Source organism: Atractosteus spatula, chromosome 9 (genome assembly GCF_055471065.1).
Source record: "Atractosteus spatula isolate fAtrSpa1 chromosome 9, fAtrSpa1.hap1, whole genome shotgun sequence".
Classification (NCBI taxonomy): domain Eukaryota; kingdom Metazoa; phylum Chordata; class Actinopteri; order Semionotiformes; family Lepisosteidae; genus Atractosteus; species Atractosteus spatula.
In genome coordinates this window covers 40,683,774-40,702,513 of record NC_142714.1, presented here as the reverse complement: position 1 = coordinate 40,702,513, position 18,740 = coordinate 40,683,774, and the positions used below count along the sequence as shown (strand labels likewise).

The window sequence follows — 18,740 nt, the reverse complement described above, 5'->3', positions numbered from 1 at the left end:
CTGTGGTTCATCTAAAATATTTATCTTTTTTTTCTCAGTACCAATGGTGTGTACCCAGTCTTTCAGGAACATGCCTGCATAAGATGCTGTTCTAAACAAATTCCCAAACTACATAGTGCCCTTCAGCTTTGGTCACTGTGCTTATTGACTGCAGTGATAAACTTATCTTGCTGCTACAACAAACATCTGCTGGTTCAGGATACAAAACATTTTCCAACTGACAACAAAAGAATGACTATACTGGTATCTGTACAGCAGTTATACTGGAAGGTCAATTACAGTAGAGCTTTTACCATTTTTGTAATCTACTTAATTGAACGTTTCAGAATATTCTCTGCTCTAACCTGAATTAAAAACAGCATTAGCTCTAACCAAAGCTTGATTCAATTTGGAGTGCTTGGTAATTATTACCATTCACATTGCAGCTACATTACACTGCTTGGGCTCAATATACCCCAAAACAATAAATAAGCAAGTTCAATCAGCAGCAATAAATGTAAAGGCCTCTAGAGTAAAGGAGACCCCAGTTAACAGCACAGTAGACACATATTTAACAGGACTAGTGAGACAGCCAAGGCCTGTTACAAGAACAGTGGAAAAGGCTACAAACTAGGGGAGGCTATACAGGCCATTAAATAGTTGGTGTCCAGCGTTTCACAAAGAAGCCAGGGTATAACAAGCTCTAACAAGCTCCTTGTCAGCTCGAATTTGGTTAGCAGTGCTATGAAAAATGTGCATGCAACATACGGTTTGAAAAACACTGACTCCTCACAGAAAACAACACTTCAGGTAAGCTATTTGTTTGATGTTTTACTTTTTGAATTGCAGAGTTGACCACAAGGATCCCTGAAACTTTTTTACCATTTTCTCAATAGTGCTGGAGTTTGACAGCTGTATTTAGCTTAAGATATTTCAGCTAAATAGCTTTTTTTCTCCAAACATCGTCATAGTCGGTTTTTTTTGACAAACTGTCAAAAATACGAAAGGCAGGTTGCTGAAACAGCTTTTTCTGTTGTTCCGATCACTGAAGTCAATTTTCTGAATTGATTTCAGCTGCTAGTCCGTTCCAGGGATGTTACTGGCTGTAGCTGGGCTGAACTGGTTAAGCGCTCAGATGTGTGAGCTAGAACATCTGAAGGGAACCACCAAACAGTAAAGCTTTAAGACCTGTGTCTTATTACAATAGTTTATGACCTTATAAAACATGCAGTAGTTCCAACATCTGCACTTTAAGGGAGCATACAGAAGTGACTGAATTGGATTTACCGAGTTTAACCCACTTGGCTGAGGGAATGACAGCCCAATAGTAAGATCACCAGGAAACCCCTCATAACAGGTAGAATGAGCCAAAGAGATGCTCCAAGGGAAGTGTGTGTGTAGGGAGGGGAGAGAAGCAATCAAAGATTGGGTTTCTCCAATATCAGTCACTTATTACCTGAGCAGGTCAGGTACAGGGTTTGGAAATGTTCTCCCAAACTTTCATTTAGAACTTTATTCACTATCAAAAAAGGGCAGTCCTTCTCATTTTCTGCATTAGGTTCTGAATTCAGGACATCTGTAGCTTAACCTGTGAAGGCCTCCCTTAGCCTGTAGGGTGAACCCAAGAGTTCAGGTGTTGCTAACTGAGGCCTGGTTATCTCATTAGCCTACTGTGAGCAAGGAGCAGTTCCATTTTGGCTAACCTCTGCCCAAGTCAAGTGGGCTTTAAGCCTGAGCTTTCCTGGCTGGCCATGATTGCGACTCCTAGGAGCAGCCGGTCACCTGTGACCCTGGTGATAGAAGTACTGTTCCTTCATCAAGTCCTAAGTCTCTAGTACAGAACCATGGAGTGCTACATGGCCTTGTCAGAGGAATAAGCACCCATGTGCAGCTGTTCTTTACTCATTTCAGAGGTGAACAATAAGCAAGTCTATACTGCGAGTATATAATAGAAATAAGACATTTTAAATGCATATTTCGAAGTACCAAAGACAGCAATGGTCTTCGGATTTATGGAACGATTTATTTCACAGTGATAAGTCTGAGTGAAGACTATCACAAAAATTTCCAGATACATTTATATATTTTGCTTTTAAAGTTCAAGCTGGAGAGCAACCAGTTTTTCATGTTTGGCCATTTATACTTAATGGCGGGGGAGACTGACAATGTTCTCCCGAGCTTTGTCTTAGCCTGTCAGCAGACCAAGAGAAAAGTGGGAGGACAAGACTGTGCACATTGTTAAGCCAGACAAAAAAATGTATGGCTTGACTTGTGCACAGCAATAGCTTGAGAGCTGTTGATCAGTCAGGACTACAAACTAATAATGGCACCTCAAAACCGAGGACTGGCTTTTCTGTGGAAAAGACAAGTTTTCCATTTATGTCTGATCTATTAAAAAGCATTAAATGTCTTTTAATCTCTTAAGATTTTTATATTGGTTATTAGTTTCTAGTTCAATTCCAGTTGACTGCATTCCTCCTGGAGGTAGGCGTACCAAGCCTTATACTTAATGGTGAAAAATTAAATATAAATATTGTGGAATACAGATTTTTGTTTCTTGGTCATATGCAAAGAAAATAATGAGTTCCACACCCTGATTTCACTGCATCCTAATGCTTCTCGTCTCAGGCAGTGAGGAAGACAAGCATTAGGAAAAACAGCAGGCAGACAAATTCAGAGGCAGTGACGAGAAACAAAAGGAGACCTGCGGATGTCACAACTTGACAAGAATGCATTTCCTCAATTAAACATCATGGTGCTTATCAGTATATTGTTAGCACCAGATGTCTGGAAAACCAGGAACTATTCTTGTGTATCGGTGACATCATTTACAGTAAAGTAATGCCCACACTGTTTGCCAGCCTGACTCTCTGCATTGCTTGATAAGCCTAATCAATTCCTACTGAAGTGCACAGCCTTGTGCAACAGGAACATGTCCTCTAACCAGGCTATTCAGAGTGATAAAGCAAAAAATAAAAGACGGTACTAAACCAACAGTTTAAGAACATGGCACAAGGCCAGTCTGATTATTATTGAATATATCCAGAACAAATGATTAGAACTTCAAAAAAAGACTTTCCCTGATATATTTACAAAACACAGCACTGGTGTGGTTAGTTTTGTGAACAGTGCATTTGCAAGAAGGATTTATTCCTCCATAATTACGAGGGGAAACCATAAGTTTAAGCTCAAGTCTGGGCAAGGAGAGTAGAAACATGGATTTATTTGTTGCTACAGGCTGGTTTATCTCTGGACATGAACATCATTTAGCATATGTGGGCTCTTCCCTTCTAATGCTTCTGAATGCCTTCCAGTAAAATCTACTTCCTTGGATTCCTCCTTATAATTCCTGCGCCAGGAATGGACTTCAGTGCCAATTGACAGAATTGCTGATCGCATCCATGCAATTTGTAAACCTACCACCACTTTGCATGAAGCACAAAGTAATTGACCCTACTCACATTTTACTAGCCTGGTTTAAGAGCAGACTGGCATCGTACATCAATACTTTACTTGCAGGTCTAACTGCAAATAAAAGAGACTTCAGATCTTATTTTATCTTTAAAGTCTTCAAATCCTCTCCCAAGGATGGGAGGAGGCTGAAACACACCTAGATCACACTGGGTTGCCTTCACTTGCTGACACTATTTCTACGAAAGGAAGGATTTGCCAGGGCAAGAACTGTGAGAGAACTTCACTGAAAAATGCTTAGTTTACAGAGCCCTTGCTTAATTAGATTGCCTAACATTTCACCTGACCAAGAATCATGCATCAAATATGCTAAAGCGGCAAGCTTTTTCAATAAACAGACATAGGAGAGAGGTTCACAAGGTTCTGCATTTGGCAAAACAGTGTATGCAAACGTCTTGAGAATATGACAGGACTGTACAGTATTCAACCTGATATCTCCCGAGACAGCAACTGTTCCCATATTAGTCTCATCAATAACCATCAAGGATTCATTGAAGACAATCATCCTCAGCCAAGAGGGAAAACTAATGAATGGGTTTTTTTATGCTGTTGGGTATATTCATTCAGGCAGTTTAAGCTACACTTTCAAGCTTTCAAAGTCCACAAAATTAATCCACAAGCACAGTGGAAGTGAAGTTAGTGCCTTCACAATGTGAGACACGACTATTGTAAGGGAAGAGTCCTTTTTTTAATTGCTCAGAAAAAAACTCAGTGAAAACCTCAAGTTGAATTCAAAGTTCCCATGCTACTCTGGCCTTGCCACTGAATCATAAGCAACACATTGTGCTCATTCTACAACCAAATTATTTTCCTAACCACATAGTGACTCTTTGGTGGCGCACATTCAGTAGGAAAGTGTTGCTGATAACGGCTACATATCTGTGTCTAGATTATATGCCTTTGCAGTTTAAAGAAGACCTTTTGTGTATGTATTTTATTATCAAACGGATTTTGTTAAAAAAGGCTCTTTCACCTAAAAGGAAAATTTCAGTATTTTCCTTGTTCTCAGAATCAGTTCACTTCACTATGAAACAAAGCAGAACAGCAAATGTTCCCATTAATTCTCAAATACACAAAGGTTTGGGGAAGTACAGTTTGTGGTACTTCAATCACATCAGGACAAAAATGAGCTTCAACACAGATGTTTTTCCCAGGAGACAATCCTTATAGAACCACAGCATGAGAGTTCTCACCCTTACACGCCGTTGCCATAGAAACTTTGTGAGTGAACAGGTGAGTATTTTACTACAGAAGGGAAACCTAATCACTAGCAGGTTTTGTCTGGAGTATTAAAAGTATTTGCAATGCACTGTTAATGTATAAATCTTACAAACTGCAACATTTATTCAATATACTTTAAGACTCTGTCCACAATAAACATCTAATCAATGTATGTAAGTGCTTATTACGGGTAGTGTCTGCCAAACACGTGAACAGCTTTTGAGAACACCATAGGTACCACAGTACTCTCAAGTTAACCTTCATTGAAACATAAGAACATATGAAGGCCACTCACCCCATCTAGTTTGTATGGTTGCTAACACTTGATTTATTTTAATTCAGCCAGGTCTCGAAGGTCGCCTGGGTAGCAGCATCAACAATATGGTCAGGTAGTTTGTTCCACACTCCCACAACCCTTTGTGTAATAATGTGCTCCTGTTCTCAGTTTTATATGCATTTTCACTTTGTTTCCACTTGCAGCCACTGGTTCATCTTTCATGGTTGATTATGAAGAATCTTAAAGGTTTGATTTAAAACAATTTGTTCATTGTGATAACTTTGTCAATATTACCACGAAAGAAAAATATTTCCCCCAAACTGTAAACCTCCTTTAATCTCCTCCCCCATCAGGGTGCCCTGTTTCTGACAAGACTCAAAAACTGAAATCACACTGCTCTACAGAGAAGTGTCATCAGGACCTCCCTGCAATGCTATTCCATCTGGGCAACGGTAAGTACATTTCCATGTAAATATTGTGAAAGCACAGGCCTGTCAGAACTACATTCCCCACAACCCTCTGCTGTTCTCAGTCACCTGACTCACTGCAAGAAGCCTATTGGTCAAGTGGCTATTTAAAAAGCAGGAAGAGGAAGCTTCCAGAGTCAATCTAGGCAGAGAGGATGCCTACTGTTGGAGGGGGAAAGGGCACCCCTCTGCACAACTGACGAGAGGGGAAGGACTGACAGAGGACTGAAGAAACCGTGACTTTGTGAATTTTTGGACTTTTGGAAGAGAGAGAGAGATTTTTGAGAAGAGAATTAGTATTTGGAGAAATTCTCTGCTCGTCCACTTTACGGACCTCAAGAAGTGTAGTTTAGGCTTTTGTTTGTTGTTGTTGGTGGTTTTGGCATTTTGGATTTTTCCCTGCACTTTGAAATAAACTGCACCGGTGATTTTGAACCTTACAGCTGTGTTTGGTGCGTCTGTTGGCCTGAACCTGTCTATTTTAAAGATCTCGTTATGACACACCCAGGGGCCTTGTCACAATATCTAAAAAAAGCCAGGGCCCAATAATGCCAGAAAGGACAAGCAAAGGACCCCAATGCAATGCCAACATCTTTTTAGACCTGGGAGGACAGTAAGCCCTATCTCTTTGAGAGACCAAAATCAGAGATGCCATTTAGCAAGAAAACAGGGTATTGCCAGGAATAGCCAGGAATATTCTTGTTGTGAGTAGGTGACAAGAAACAAGAAATCCAGCTATCAATCCCCGCTTTATGATTTTAACAATTCTGAATACCTGAACCAGATGCACCAAAGACAACTGCATTAATTAGATGCTAAAGATATCGTTGGCGTATGATCGTCTTAGCAGTTTCAGGTGCGTGAAGGAGATCCAGGTGAAAACCAAAGTTAGTTTGTGTTCACTTTCTGCCATTTTGATGATGCAGAACTTTTTCAAAATTAAATTTGCATACATACTCTCCAAATGTACCGAATTAGACATGTGAGAATTTGCTGTGAAATGCGCATATACAGTATCCATCGAGCATACTGAATTTTTAACTTTTATAGGATGTAAGGACTAGTCTAAAGCTCCCCATTTTACCAGTTTCACACTATCAATTCAAACATATTGATATGATGTTCATTTATTTGAGAGGCTGTTAGGCTTGTTTCTGTGCCTGCAGAGAAACATTGATGGATTGCTTCTGTATTTCTCAGAAAAAAATGTAATTATTTGAAAAGAATTTAAAAAGGGAAATGGTGTTTTGAGTTTAAGATGGCATTAGATATTAAAATGCCTCTCAAAGTTTCACTTTATTCATTTATCCTTAATGGAAGATGTGGCCTTAACAAAGTAGTATGCATTTAAAGGCAGCTTATTTTGCCCTTGTTAATCATGTAGATTCTTAATTACCAGGGTTCTTTAGTATTATATTGACAACCTAAACCCTATATGGTTACAACTATGAAAAAGAGAGCAGAAAACTTCCTTAGACTTCCATAACTTCCTTTTTAAGACAACTGTTACAAAATTAGTGATTAATCTTATGGCCTTCAGCACTCTACAGAGTAGAATGTGGAGTATCACATAAAACATGTACTAAACTGGGTACATTTTATTACAGATCTGCAAATTAGCATAAAAGACTTGCATGACTTTCTTAATAAATCCCACTGTCCAGGGTACCAACAATAATTTCTTTAGTAGTGCATGGACACATTACACCTGACAAAATAGGATATAGTAGGTCAGACTGGATGATCTGAAATGGAATAATTGAAATGTTTTTGAGTACAGTTCTTGAGACCAATTACACGATGCAGAGGAAATTTTCCAAAATGTAAAACTCATTTTGGAAAAAGCAGAAAGCTTGATAGAAACCACAATTTAAAATCAAAGCTGCATTTTGAACCAATTACTATGGATCACTTCTTTATGTACTACAGCAGGAGAGCAGAAAATGATATGTAACTTCTCAAGGCTGTAATTTGTCACTTAGCAGACATTTCTATGCAAAGTAACTTACAGAAACTACTTCACCTCATATGTCCCAACAACTGCAGTTACGTGTAGTGTACAATTGGGCCTTGGCTCTGCTTCTTATTCAGAGAGGTGAACTAACCTGCTCAGGATGACACACACGTCAGAACCTGAACTTGAACAAGCAACCCCCACATAATGAGCTGTTTAGCTTAATCACTCGACTACATAACTAGAATCATGGCTTTCTTAAGAAATAATGTCAATGTTTTTAAAAGATACAGGAGGAAATAGTTTACAAGTTCCTGACGAGTTCCTCAGGCTTTTAGCTCCTATGAGTAAGAGTTTCTGTCGACAAGACTAACAGCTCATTTGTGACTCAGAATCATAAATTAAACAGAAAGAACTCGTAGAACAATACCACATGCACTGACAGGTTGCTGTACAGAAAAACAACTGGTTCAGCATAAAGTAGTGAACTGAAGTTTGGGCTCAATATCTGAAGGCCCCTACTGCTTCTTCTCCTGCACACTCACTGTTGATGCACACTCATGGTTACAGAAGATAAAGTTAATCTATATGAACCATGTCAATGTCTTTTCATTTTGCCTTCCAGCTGAGACAACACTTTTGCCAGAGTTGTGGTCCTTAAATGTTGTGGTGCACACTTTTTATTTTTTATTTTCTTAGCAAAGCCACAAAGTCTTTGGAGTTTCGTTAATCCAAAAGAGATATAACTGACTGTGGGAATTTTTGTAACGCTGCAAACCAGTATTAAACAACTAAACAAGACTTCCAAAACTACATTCCGATTTATTTTCAAAATACCACTTTCAATATAGTCCCCTAAGTCAAGGATATCCTATAATATTTATAATAAAGACAGTAAAATTGAGGTAATTAATTCACTACAAACATGTCAAGGCATTTTCATTTCTAAGTGTGGAAAATAATTATCAACTGCAAATGAAGATTATTTTTACAGTTCTGAGGACCACACTCACACGAACACTACCATTATTTTCAATTAAAAAAGTCATCAGCAAGATGCACAGAAGGTGCCCTTATATGTACAATGTAGAATTTTCCCTTCTATCGAAACCACAAAAGCACATAAAACAAGCATAAAGAGGGCACAAGCAAAGCTTTCCTCACACAATCTGAGCAGGGAATCATCAGCAATGACCGAAATTATGTTAGGAAAACAATTGAGTACATTTTCGGAATGAGCATAATGTGTGTCAATTATGATTATGGTCATTCAAGACTGGCACAGGAACTTTGAATTCAACTTTTTACATTTTGGTTTACTATCTCGTTACTAAAAGTGCCGTACTATAGTTTTCTAACATTCTAAAGGCACAGCCCCCTGTAAAAGTAGGCCAATCCCATTCCTGGCCAAAACACTGTTATGGGACAACCAATGTTACTTTACTTCTCTTTAGATCTAGATCATTGTGCAGTCCCAACTGCTTTGGCAAGGCCTACTGCCTACATTGTATGCTGACCTTCAATTAAAAAAATATCACGCTTTTAAGTGAGGGTGCAGTAACACCATATCAAATAACAAAGAGGACGCACGGCAGTTTGTGCTGCAAAGAAAAGGTACAACCTAATCTGTCGGCATGAAATACCCAAACAAAGCTGTGCAACACTGGTCACGTTGAAAGGATATTTCATTTTCATTTTGGTTCCCTGGCGTGAGCAATCACAGCTGGGACCCGGTTATTAACACCTGACTTTGATCACAGTTGCAACGTCTCTCCACAGAACATTAGCTATCTTTTATATTGAAGTCTAAGTTACAACACAATTTATATTAGGAGCCCCAGATGGCCACCAGGATCTTCATTGTACACTATCCATGGAGCCAGTTTATCATGTTAGTAGGGCAGGTGGCAATAGTGTAGATCCTGCCAATCACAACTGACATCAACAGCATCAAGGGTATAAATTCATTTTCTATATGCTGCTCCAGTGATACAGACACGCCACATGTTAAGTTAAATTTGACGTAAAAGCACTGTTTTTATATGTTAATCACCGTTATGATTTGCATAATGTTTTATATATATTCATATATAAAAGAAAACTACTAAGAGTTTCCTTAAATAACTGCTACTGTTTATGCCACAAAATTTTATTTACATTTCCATAGTCTACTTAATCCAATCGTTAATTCTCATTTTATTACATAATACAATGCATCCATCCATTTTCTTACTGCTTTATTTAATTCAGTGTCACGGGGAAGCTGGAGCCTATTCTGTAATGGACACCAGTCCATCACGGGGCACACAAGGACACAAACACAGACAAGCACATTTTCCCCAGACACTCACAATTCCCCCAGAAGCCAAGTAACATACCCGCATGTCTTTGATCTGTGGAAGGAAACCGGTGCACCTAGCTTAAACCCACACGAACCTGGAGAGAACATGTAAACTCCATGCAGATAGCAACCCAGGTCTGGAATTGAACCCAGGTCAGCAATGCTAACCTCTGTGTCACTGTGCCGCCCTACAGTGTATTCATTATATAACAAAATGTGTGCGTCTCAGCTAAGCAGCGCATAGAATAGGATAGGAGCCTCCTACCAGTAAAATATTAAATAGTAAATGGGCACATGGCTCAAGAGTCAAATCCAATGTTTTTCTCAAATTTCAACTTACGGAAAGTTTTCTGGAACCAATCTCTGACATAAATCAAGGACTGTCTGCACTCACGAGCATTTAATCACCGTTTTCCTCTTAGCACCGCATCCATCAGCAAATCTTAAATCACTATCCAAACGATCTGCCTGCTCACTGGCTGGCATGGGCTTTGAAGGGCAGGGACTTGATAGCATTGATTAACCCAGATCATCTGTCAGTTATTCATAACTCTGTCTCCTACATGTCGAGCATGGTAAAGTGCTTTTTAAACTGCTCGACTAATAATCACTTTCACGATGCACTATAACTATTAGAAAGCAAACTGCCGAAAGTCAAAAGCCGTGCACTGCATCTGCCACACAGAGGAATAAATACGATTAAAAAGTTATGGCACGCACTTATAAATGACTTCTTTATTTTTATCTTTCCCCTTGTCTGCCACCAGATCTTTGCACGTGGGAAGATAAACCACTTAAACAATATTAAAAAACACCCACAGAATGTTGCAGGCTGCATCACAGACGTCCTTTAGAGGTGATCAATAACATTAGAGCAATACACTGGTAAGTGCACCATTTATACTTTGACTCACTCCAGCTGCAGATAATAAATATTTAGAAGTAAAAGCCCAACATTGTGAAAGACATGTAATTTGCACCATGGATTACAGTTCTGGATCTGGTGAACACATGTATTTACTGGAAGCCTAGCCCAAGTTTAAAGTACCAATTTGCAAAAATCTGTCCCCTGAAAATTGCAGCCACATGTTGGCAGATGTGCACCGGCTGCAGGGAGCACTGCGCTGCCACGGCCAAAATTGCACGTTTCGAGAGCAGCAGTCAAATAAAGGTTTCATGCCTGACATGGAAGAGGCCCACTTGTATCTTGGCCTGCTGTTTTTGAATTAAAGATTTGACATTAGGGATTAAGTTCTCAAATCAAGCCTCCGAGGGTCACTGGGTCTTCCGGTTCTTGTTCCAGCAGAACTCCCAGTTAGACTATTAATGTCATAATTGGACAAACTGAAATGACTGCAGCTGCTATTGTGGGGTTTCCCCAGTTCTGGCCACCGATAACCAGAACTGAGTAGGGTTTCAGATCAGATCAGATCACTTTATTGGCCATATACAATTTCTTGCATTAGGAATTTGTCTTTTTCCGCATACCCCAACTTGCTCTCCATGAGACACACAGACAAGGAGAGAGAAGGCTTAGGCCATTTGGTATCCTATCCCTGCCCCCAGCTATGTAACAGCTAGATTACTATACGAACTAGAGAACCAACTAGCTATTGTTATTGTCACTAAAACAATTATCCTAAACAAGATGTTATTAGGCTAAAACCGCTAGTTTGATTGTATAGAATTCATCAGAGATTCAGCCTACCCATGATGCTGCCTAGGGAAAAGTTTGGCACTTGAAACACATAGCTGTTTTCTATCTGCATCAAATGTTTTTCTTTTTTGCTATTGAAGCACCATTAATTATTTTGTGCTCACTGAGGCAATAAGTCACGTTTTCATTTTGAAAATTAAGTGGCAAGAGACAAAAGGACACAGTATTTGGCTGATCTGATGATTCAGCTGCAAGGAAACCCTGCATTTTTTTTTTACGTCTTATAACATAGCTCTCAAGGATCCAAAACCCTAATGCATGAGATTTTCCATTGAAAATCAAGATCAGATACTATTTGATGGATTTTTTTTATTTACACGTAAAAAACACTTGGCTTATTAATGGAATCACGTGTTTCTACAACAATCTTACATTCATTACTTCATTTTTTTTAACAACCTCGACTTGTTTACTAGCAAATACCAAGATTTGGTTCCAAGGGGCGACACTTATGAGCTATGAGATTATACACTATCGTGGCTGCTGGCAAGCAAATGATCTTGCAGTCTCTTATTATGAACCAGCGTTTCAATTTGAATTCTTGTGTACATTTTGTCTGCACTCATAAATTTGTTTGGCCCGGCAGTACTGATTTTTAGGCAGGTAGCCTATCTGGCCCGTATACAGCCAAAGGAAACCCTGGCATACACATTGAAATGGTGAGGGATTTCATTGTTTGCCATTTTCAAGATCATAATCAATTTATTTTCAGAAAAAAGATACTTGCCTACATTGCTGCCAGCAATGTTACCTTCAAGGCAGAGGTACACTTTATTTTTCTTCAGCATACATACAGTATATACTAGTTACATGAACCCTGATTATAATTTTAAAACAATTGCAAATGATCTCCAAAAGTATTGTAAATTTAAAATGACTTGTGCTTTTATAAATATACTGTTTTACAAAATTATACAAAATTTCTTTAATTAATGATTCAAAAGCTCAGTTGGACTAAAGATCAGAAGTTGGATTGGTAATCCTGGTTACATACCATACAGATAATGTATTAATTCTTGTCATATTTTGCAGTTTTCAAATAATTCTGGAGCTCCACTCTGAATGACTTACAGTCCTACCATCTGTCCCTTTTCAAAAGCTTTACTATTATTCTGATACATACTTACTGAAGTTGAACTGGTTCTTTTAAGTGAATTTACAGTCTTTAAGCAGGTATTGATTTCAAAAGGTACCTATAAACTCAGCTGGGCTGCCTGGAAGTAATGGGGAAGATCAGCTCTTTGTGGACACCTGAGATAAGATATGAGAGTTTATTGTGCAGATGGAGGACGGGGAGAAATGAACTGATTGTGACCTGGGTAGCGCAGTTGGGTATTTTAGGCTGTCCAGATGGTGATCAAAAAGCAGACAAGGCTTGCTCTACCCTGAAGTGCACATAAACAAACTATCAGGGTGCTGTCCTTCTCGTGTGTCCAATTAAACTCATTCCCTGGAACCTGGAACTCCCCCTTTCAAAATATGTGCCGGGAGCAGGTTGCAAATACTTCAGGTTTCCAGATGTTTTCAATGCACTGTGAAAGGACTGCTCCACAATGGAAGGCCAAGGAGAATACTACAAATCACCTACCCATGGTTAGACAGTTCTTTCTAATAATCATGAATAATCATGCGTTTAGTGCAGACTATACCTAAAGTCTTGTTTGATACATGATTTACTTAAACCATTATCAGGCTCGCTTCAACACCACTACTTCTACATGCACATTAATGTAAGAGAACACTCACCTTTGTAAAATGTACTGTTTTGTTTAAACAAATTCTTTGTTTTGTTTAAACACCTGTTAATTATATTCTCAGTCTGGCTGGGGGTCAGAGAATTTAGTTGAAGTGATAGCTTTAAATTAAATAGCTGTTCGATCCTAGGCAAAGCACAGCTACCAGCTTCACTCCCTACCATCAAACAAGGAGAGGGGAAACATCTCTCATACACAATTAAATTAGTACAAAAGACTGGTGACTATTTCATGAAAAGGCTTACAGACACACAAAACTATATCATGAACAGATTTAAATGATCAATTTCAAACAAAAACCTGAAGATTCACGGCTGCTTTCTCTTTTTTTTTAATCTTAACTAAATGGTAATTAAAGGCAAAGGGCACACCTAAAACATAATGCAGATTGGGCATGTTGCTGTTCTCTAATCCAGTAATAAATTTCAAGCCACTCCTTGGCTACAGTGTCAGTGTAGCTTGTAACTGCCCAGCAATGAGTAACTGCAATTAGTTTCAGGGGCAATGACTCAACACAATCTGATCAAACTACAGACCATAAACGATTCGTAAAATACAATAAAATAAAAATTATTAAATTATGCCAAATAAAAATTATTAAATGCAAACCATTTACACTGCTGTAATGACCATCTTAATAACTCTGATTGGCACTTAAGGACCTTATTTGGAACTGTCAGATCAACTTAACCAAGATGAGGGTATTTCTCCATCAAGTGGATCTTCCCCATTAATAATAAATAATGGGTGTGACTAACGAATGCTTGGTCAGCAGACATAATTTCACCTGTTGGGTGTGTGAGGCTTAAAAGTTTACCAGGGCTTATAGATTGTTCTTGTGGTTTCTATTAAGCTCCACAATGCTTGCTTAAGTGTGCCCGGAGGTGGCTAGGTATTACAGTATACAGGGAATTCAAACTGAAACCATACTAGCCAATGCTTCCGGCTGGAAGGCAGACGTCCACGGACGGTTGGAAAATGTGTGGCAAAACATTCGTGAAAAAAAGGAAGCCTACGTAATTTTAACTGTCCTGGATCACATGTACCAAGGGCAGACAAGCAGACACTAACATGCCCGGAGACTAGCTATAAGCACGTAACTAGTACCTTAAAGCCCACTTAAACATCGCCTACCCCCTCTGTAATAAAAGGAACAACGTCTAACCGACACATTCTTCATCGACAACAGTAAAACCATACAAATACGCCACAACGATAAATAAAAACTTCATTTTTGTTGGGATTTCTGTTCCGATTACATTAAACCAGTATTTGACATTAGAATTATAAACATTCCTGTGCTTTTAAGGTACATTAAGTACCAGTTAATTGCACCCTGTACTACTACCGAAACACCTGAAGCGTCTCTGTTTACAGCGATCACAGTGCACAAATGTTTAATGCAAACCTGTACCATCACGACAAATAGCAGGGCTTATTTTGTCCTCTCTTCTTCACTAAGGCGCACACAGCCAACCTGACAATACGGAAAATCCTAGCTAATTGATTTGGAACTAAAGTTTTAGACCAGGCTAAAATTAACGGCTGGCCGAAGTTCAAAAACAGGAGAAAAGGAGGCGACTCTAAAACGCAGCAAGTTATTTTCGGCGCAGATAAATCGCACAGCTTAATCACAAAGACTGCATGACCACAAAAGCCGAGAGAAACTTCAAAGTTCACAAATAACATTATGGGGATGCGCTTGCGTTGCCAATATTTTAGAGTACGCGAGTGATCGGCTAATCTGTGTGGTTGAGAAGACCCACTGAACAAGAATAGTTCTCGTTTCCCGTCTTGTACCACGGTGATGATTCAGTAACCGAACCGTTGAAAACAAATTTAAAAATGACTGTGATATCGCCACGGCTTTGCGCTATTGTTTAATAAAGCCAGGGCTAGCAAACTGGCTGCCAATCCGCCGGTTTGAAGCGCTCGCAGTCAACAGGAGCCGCATATGCGCAATTCCTGTGCTGTGTGGGCAATTTCCAGTGCCGTAGGTGAAGTTTGTATAACGAGGCCTTACTTACCTGCATCCCTGGCACTTGGACTGCTACCGGCGAGTGGGCCATCTTCACGTCCAGTCCAAAATGATATATTTTCCCCCAAAGCAGCGCTATATTCTCCTTTTAGCCTCTCTCCTGCTTTTAGGCTGCAAGCAAATAAACGAGGAGCAGCTGTCGCAACGCTGTGCGTGCCTGAAAGTTTTCTCACTAGTATTATTATTCCCTTACATACACTGCAGCTATCCCCCCGCTTAACTTTGCTTAAGCCTAGACCCCTCTTCACTGCTAGTCTGCCCAAGCTCCCATGCCTTGTCGGCTGATTGTCAGTTCTCTGCGCCCTTTTGCTTTACGGTCGCTTTTGTGACCTCCTAGGTGCTGTTCCCGTGTTTTCTTCACGAAGAAACACTTGAACAGCATCTCAGAACTGAGATGCAAACGCCATGTTTGGCTTCCTAAAGTAGCTACTTGCTCGCTGTGTTAAATTGGGTGGAGCCGTGTTAGTGAGCCAGAGTCAACACACACCACATTCACAGACGTCATCGCTTGCCGCTGCTGCTAGGGGCTACAGTGTGTGCGGGATTGCGAGAGGCGTGTTTTACCATTATACCTTGCTAACGTAGCGCTTCCCGACAGGAGAGGCCTGGCCTCTGCGACATTATTACAGTGCACATCAGTTACTGCTTGATGTGCACTTCTCTCATCTTCTGTAAGAGTCGCACTTCAAGGCTTTCGGCGATACGAGCTCGACACAGACAACGATAAATATTGTTTAGCAGGCCGTTTCCCAGTTCTTTTTTTTAAATAGCAATGATTTATTTTAGTGGTCATTTAAACTGACTTAAAGTTTCGAATTCACAGCCTTGTGGTCCTTAAAGACACAAAGAAGGACGCAAACTTGAGTTAAGATTTTTTTCTCAGTTCTGGAAATGCTCTGCAGCTAAAAACTGATCGAATATGCCAGAAAGGAACAACTGGGGGGAAAAAAATAAACCCACATTTTGATGAGCAGAAGAGTTCGTCTGAAAGAATGTACAACGTTGACAAACAAATTTTATGTATGACAAAAAACGTTGAGAGATGTTTGGGATTTTTGTATAAAAGGGGACGCAGTGCATGAACTAACATTACTACGAAACATTACATTTCATTAATCAAAGGTGTCAGGAAATAAAATAATAGGAAACAAGATTTACTCTTCGGCTAAATCTGAAACTATTGCTCTCGTTTTAATTTTAGTATTGATGTTTTTCAGGCTTTCCCCTCAATCCATATGATATTTTTTACATTTCACCAGTTTTTTTCAATTTTTTCGGGAGCAGTAATTTATTTTTTTACTGCTTTCTAAAAGTAATTACCGCCTTCCATTTTTCAAACTGTATATAAACAAATCTTCTATAAAGATACTGTACATGGTCACTCCTTTTCTCATTAAAATACTGTAAATTGATTTACTTTTATTACATCGATAAGATTCATAATGTCTTATTTTAAGAATATTCATGGAAGTATAAAACAGCCCGCCATCTGCTTCCATTAAATCCCAGTTAATTAAAATTCCAGTGAATTAAAAGAAGTTAATGTATCGAGAAGCATGGCAGTTCTGAACCTCTTAAAAAAATAATTGTCTTTTATCTTAAGGATGTTCTGGGGGGATTGGTAGGATTTTATTTTTAAAAGGACTTGTGGAAGAGATTTCCCCCTGTATCCAACCTGCTTCATGGCGTTTGCTTGAGCCTCATCATACCCCGCTGTTACGAGCCCAGCGGTAAGGTGTGTTTCTTTTGTACAGACAAGCAGCACACACCTGTCTGATCTGAAGCCAAAACTGTCAAGTACAGGCACAACGATATCTGTACGAGAAGAAATTGAGAAACCCACATTATTATCTTCATACTTTAAAAATTATTTAAAGACGTCAAGGAAAATCGGCTGTATGACTATAAAGGACAGCTCACAAGCTGGTCAACACAGCAGGGAATGTGAATGTCACAGCGAGGTCAGACTAAGAAATGTCTCAGTAAGATACGTTTAAGAAAAAAGGCTTAGTTCTTACTCATAATTAAAGATACTATCAGAGAATAAAATACTCTCTACGTTTAGTACTGGAACAAAAGCATCTGACATCAGTTTGGGGGCATTCATGTCCTTATGAACACAGTAGAATGAAGAATGAGGACTCCTAGAGGTAGGAGATGGGACTGCAGCTGGGCTCTAATTGATTTGAAGTACTAGTGGACTTCATTATCATACAGTACTGTGACAGTCCAGACTGAGTGAAGGGTTCAAAGGTCTTGTGAGTATGCTTAATTGCCTGTTCATGGTGCTTGTAATGTTAAGTGTTAGTGGCCCATATGCTTACGACGTATCTGTCTGTATAGCAGAGTCTGGGGGTTTGTACCTCACCCTAGACATTTAAGGGACTAAAAAAAGCAAAGACCCATCTCATCATTCTTCTGAATTTATGTGAACACCGTCAAATCCTCCAAAACACTCATCTAAAACTACAAACTTAGTTTTTTATATCCTATTATAAAGATATTGTATAATAACACTCGTACGCCACCTACAGCCAAACGAAGAAACAGCACAGGCTACATCAAGTATCATTTTTTTTAAAAAATTTTATTAAACGTATAGAATTTACAGATACAAATACAACAAGAGGATCAGAATCATGTACAAGAGAAAAAAAAACGCAGCATAAAAAAGCATGTAACTACCAGAGGTAAATAAGTAATTATGTGATCAAATTGTATATTTTACATGTATCATGTTTTCCTTGCTTTAATATTTCTCAATTATTTATTGAATTTAGTTTCAACATGCATGCGTTTCCTGTAAAAAATAAAACTCAGCACTCAGTTTTTTACAAAACAAAAAATGGACGTTTTTCTTTAAACAACATTTCGAGTACCTCTGGCATTCACGAAGAAGACATACACAAAAGCAAATAACTAACTCTAAGATTGTCTAAACTATTGAGTTTTTCGAAGAACCAGAACTATAACAGTCCTTAATACTTAACTACACCATTCCAAACTAACACTAAATAAACACTAGTATATACTGCTATAACAAATAAAACCAAACATAATTATTAACTTAGCAGTCACTGCATCAGGTATCAGTGCATTAGTACGGATCTAAAATAACGCCACTTCCGAAAACAAATGTTAGGTTTTAAACGTTTATCTCCATCTGCTGGTCGATGACGGTACAGTTCAAGAAGTACAGTATGTTTTATTGTGAATGACAAAACAGCAGTTTAAGACAATAACATTATTTATAATCTGCATCTGTTTTTAGTAGTGTATTAGTTAATTTTATATTCTATGGTGAGCTGACTGGAGAATGTGGTGCGTTTTGGAGACGTTTGTTAAATAACCTTAGCGTTTTTGCCCAAGAATTACCGCTTTGATTCTGTTTTTTCAGTAATGTCTGGTCTTTGGAGGTGGAATGAAGTAACATGTTTAACTTAAATCACAATGAAAAGGGAACTCCCTGCCTAGCAAACTCTCCAACAGCTCGCATCTCCTTAACAGGACTGCGCCGTGCG

The 18,740-nt window shown here is 38.9% G+C and overlaps 1 protein-coding gene across 1 annotated transcript in view; it reads right to left on the bottom strand.

The window, feature by feature from the left end:
- Positions 1 to 15,729, bottom strand: part of LOC148828570 (serine/threonine-protein kinase 26-like) — a 50,194-nt gene extending 34,465 nt beyond the window's left edge. Inside the window, exon 1 of the mRNA XM_088925060.1 lies at positions 15,209 to 15,729. Coding sequence (XP_088781186.1) covers positions 15,209 to 15,250 — 42 coding nt within the window. The 5' untranslated portion in view covers positions 15,251 to 15,729. The remainder of the gene's footprint in view (positions 1 to 15,208) is intronic.
- Positions 15,730 to 18,740: the final 3,011 nt, after the last annotated feature.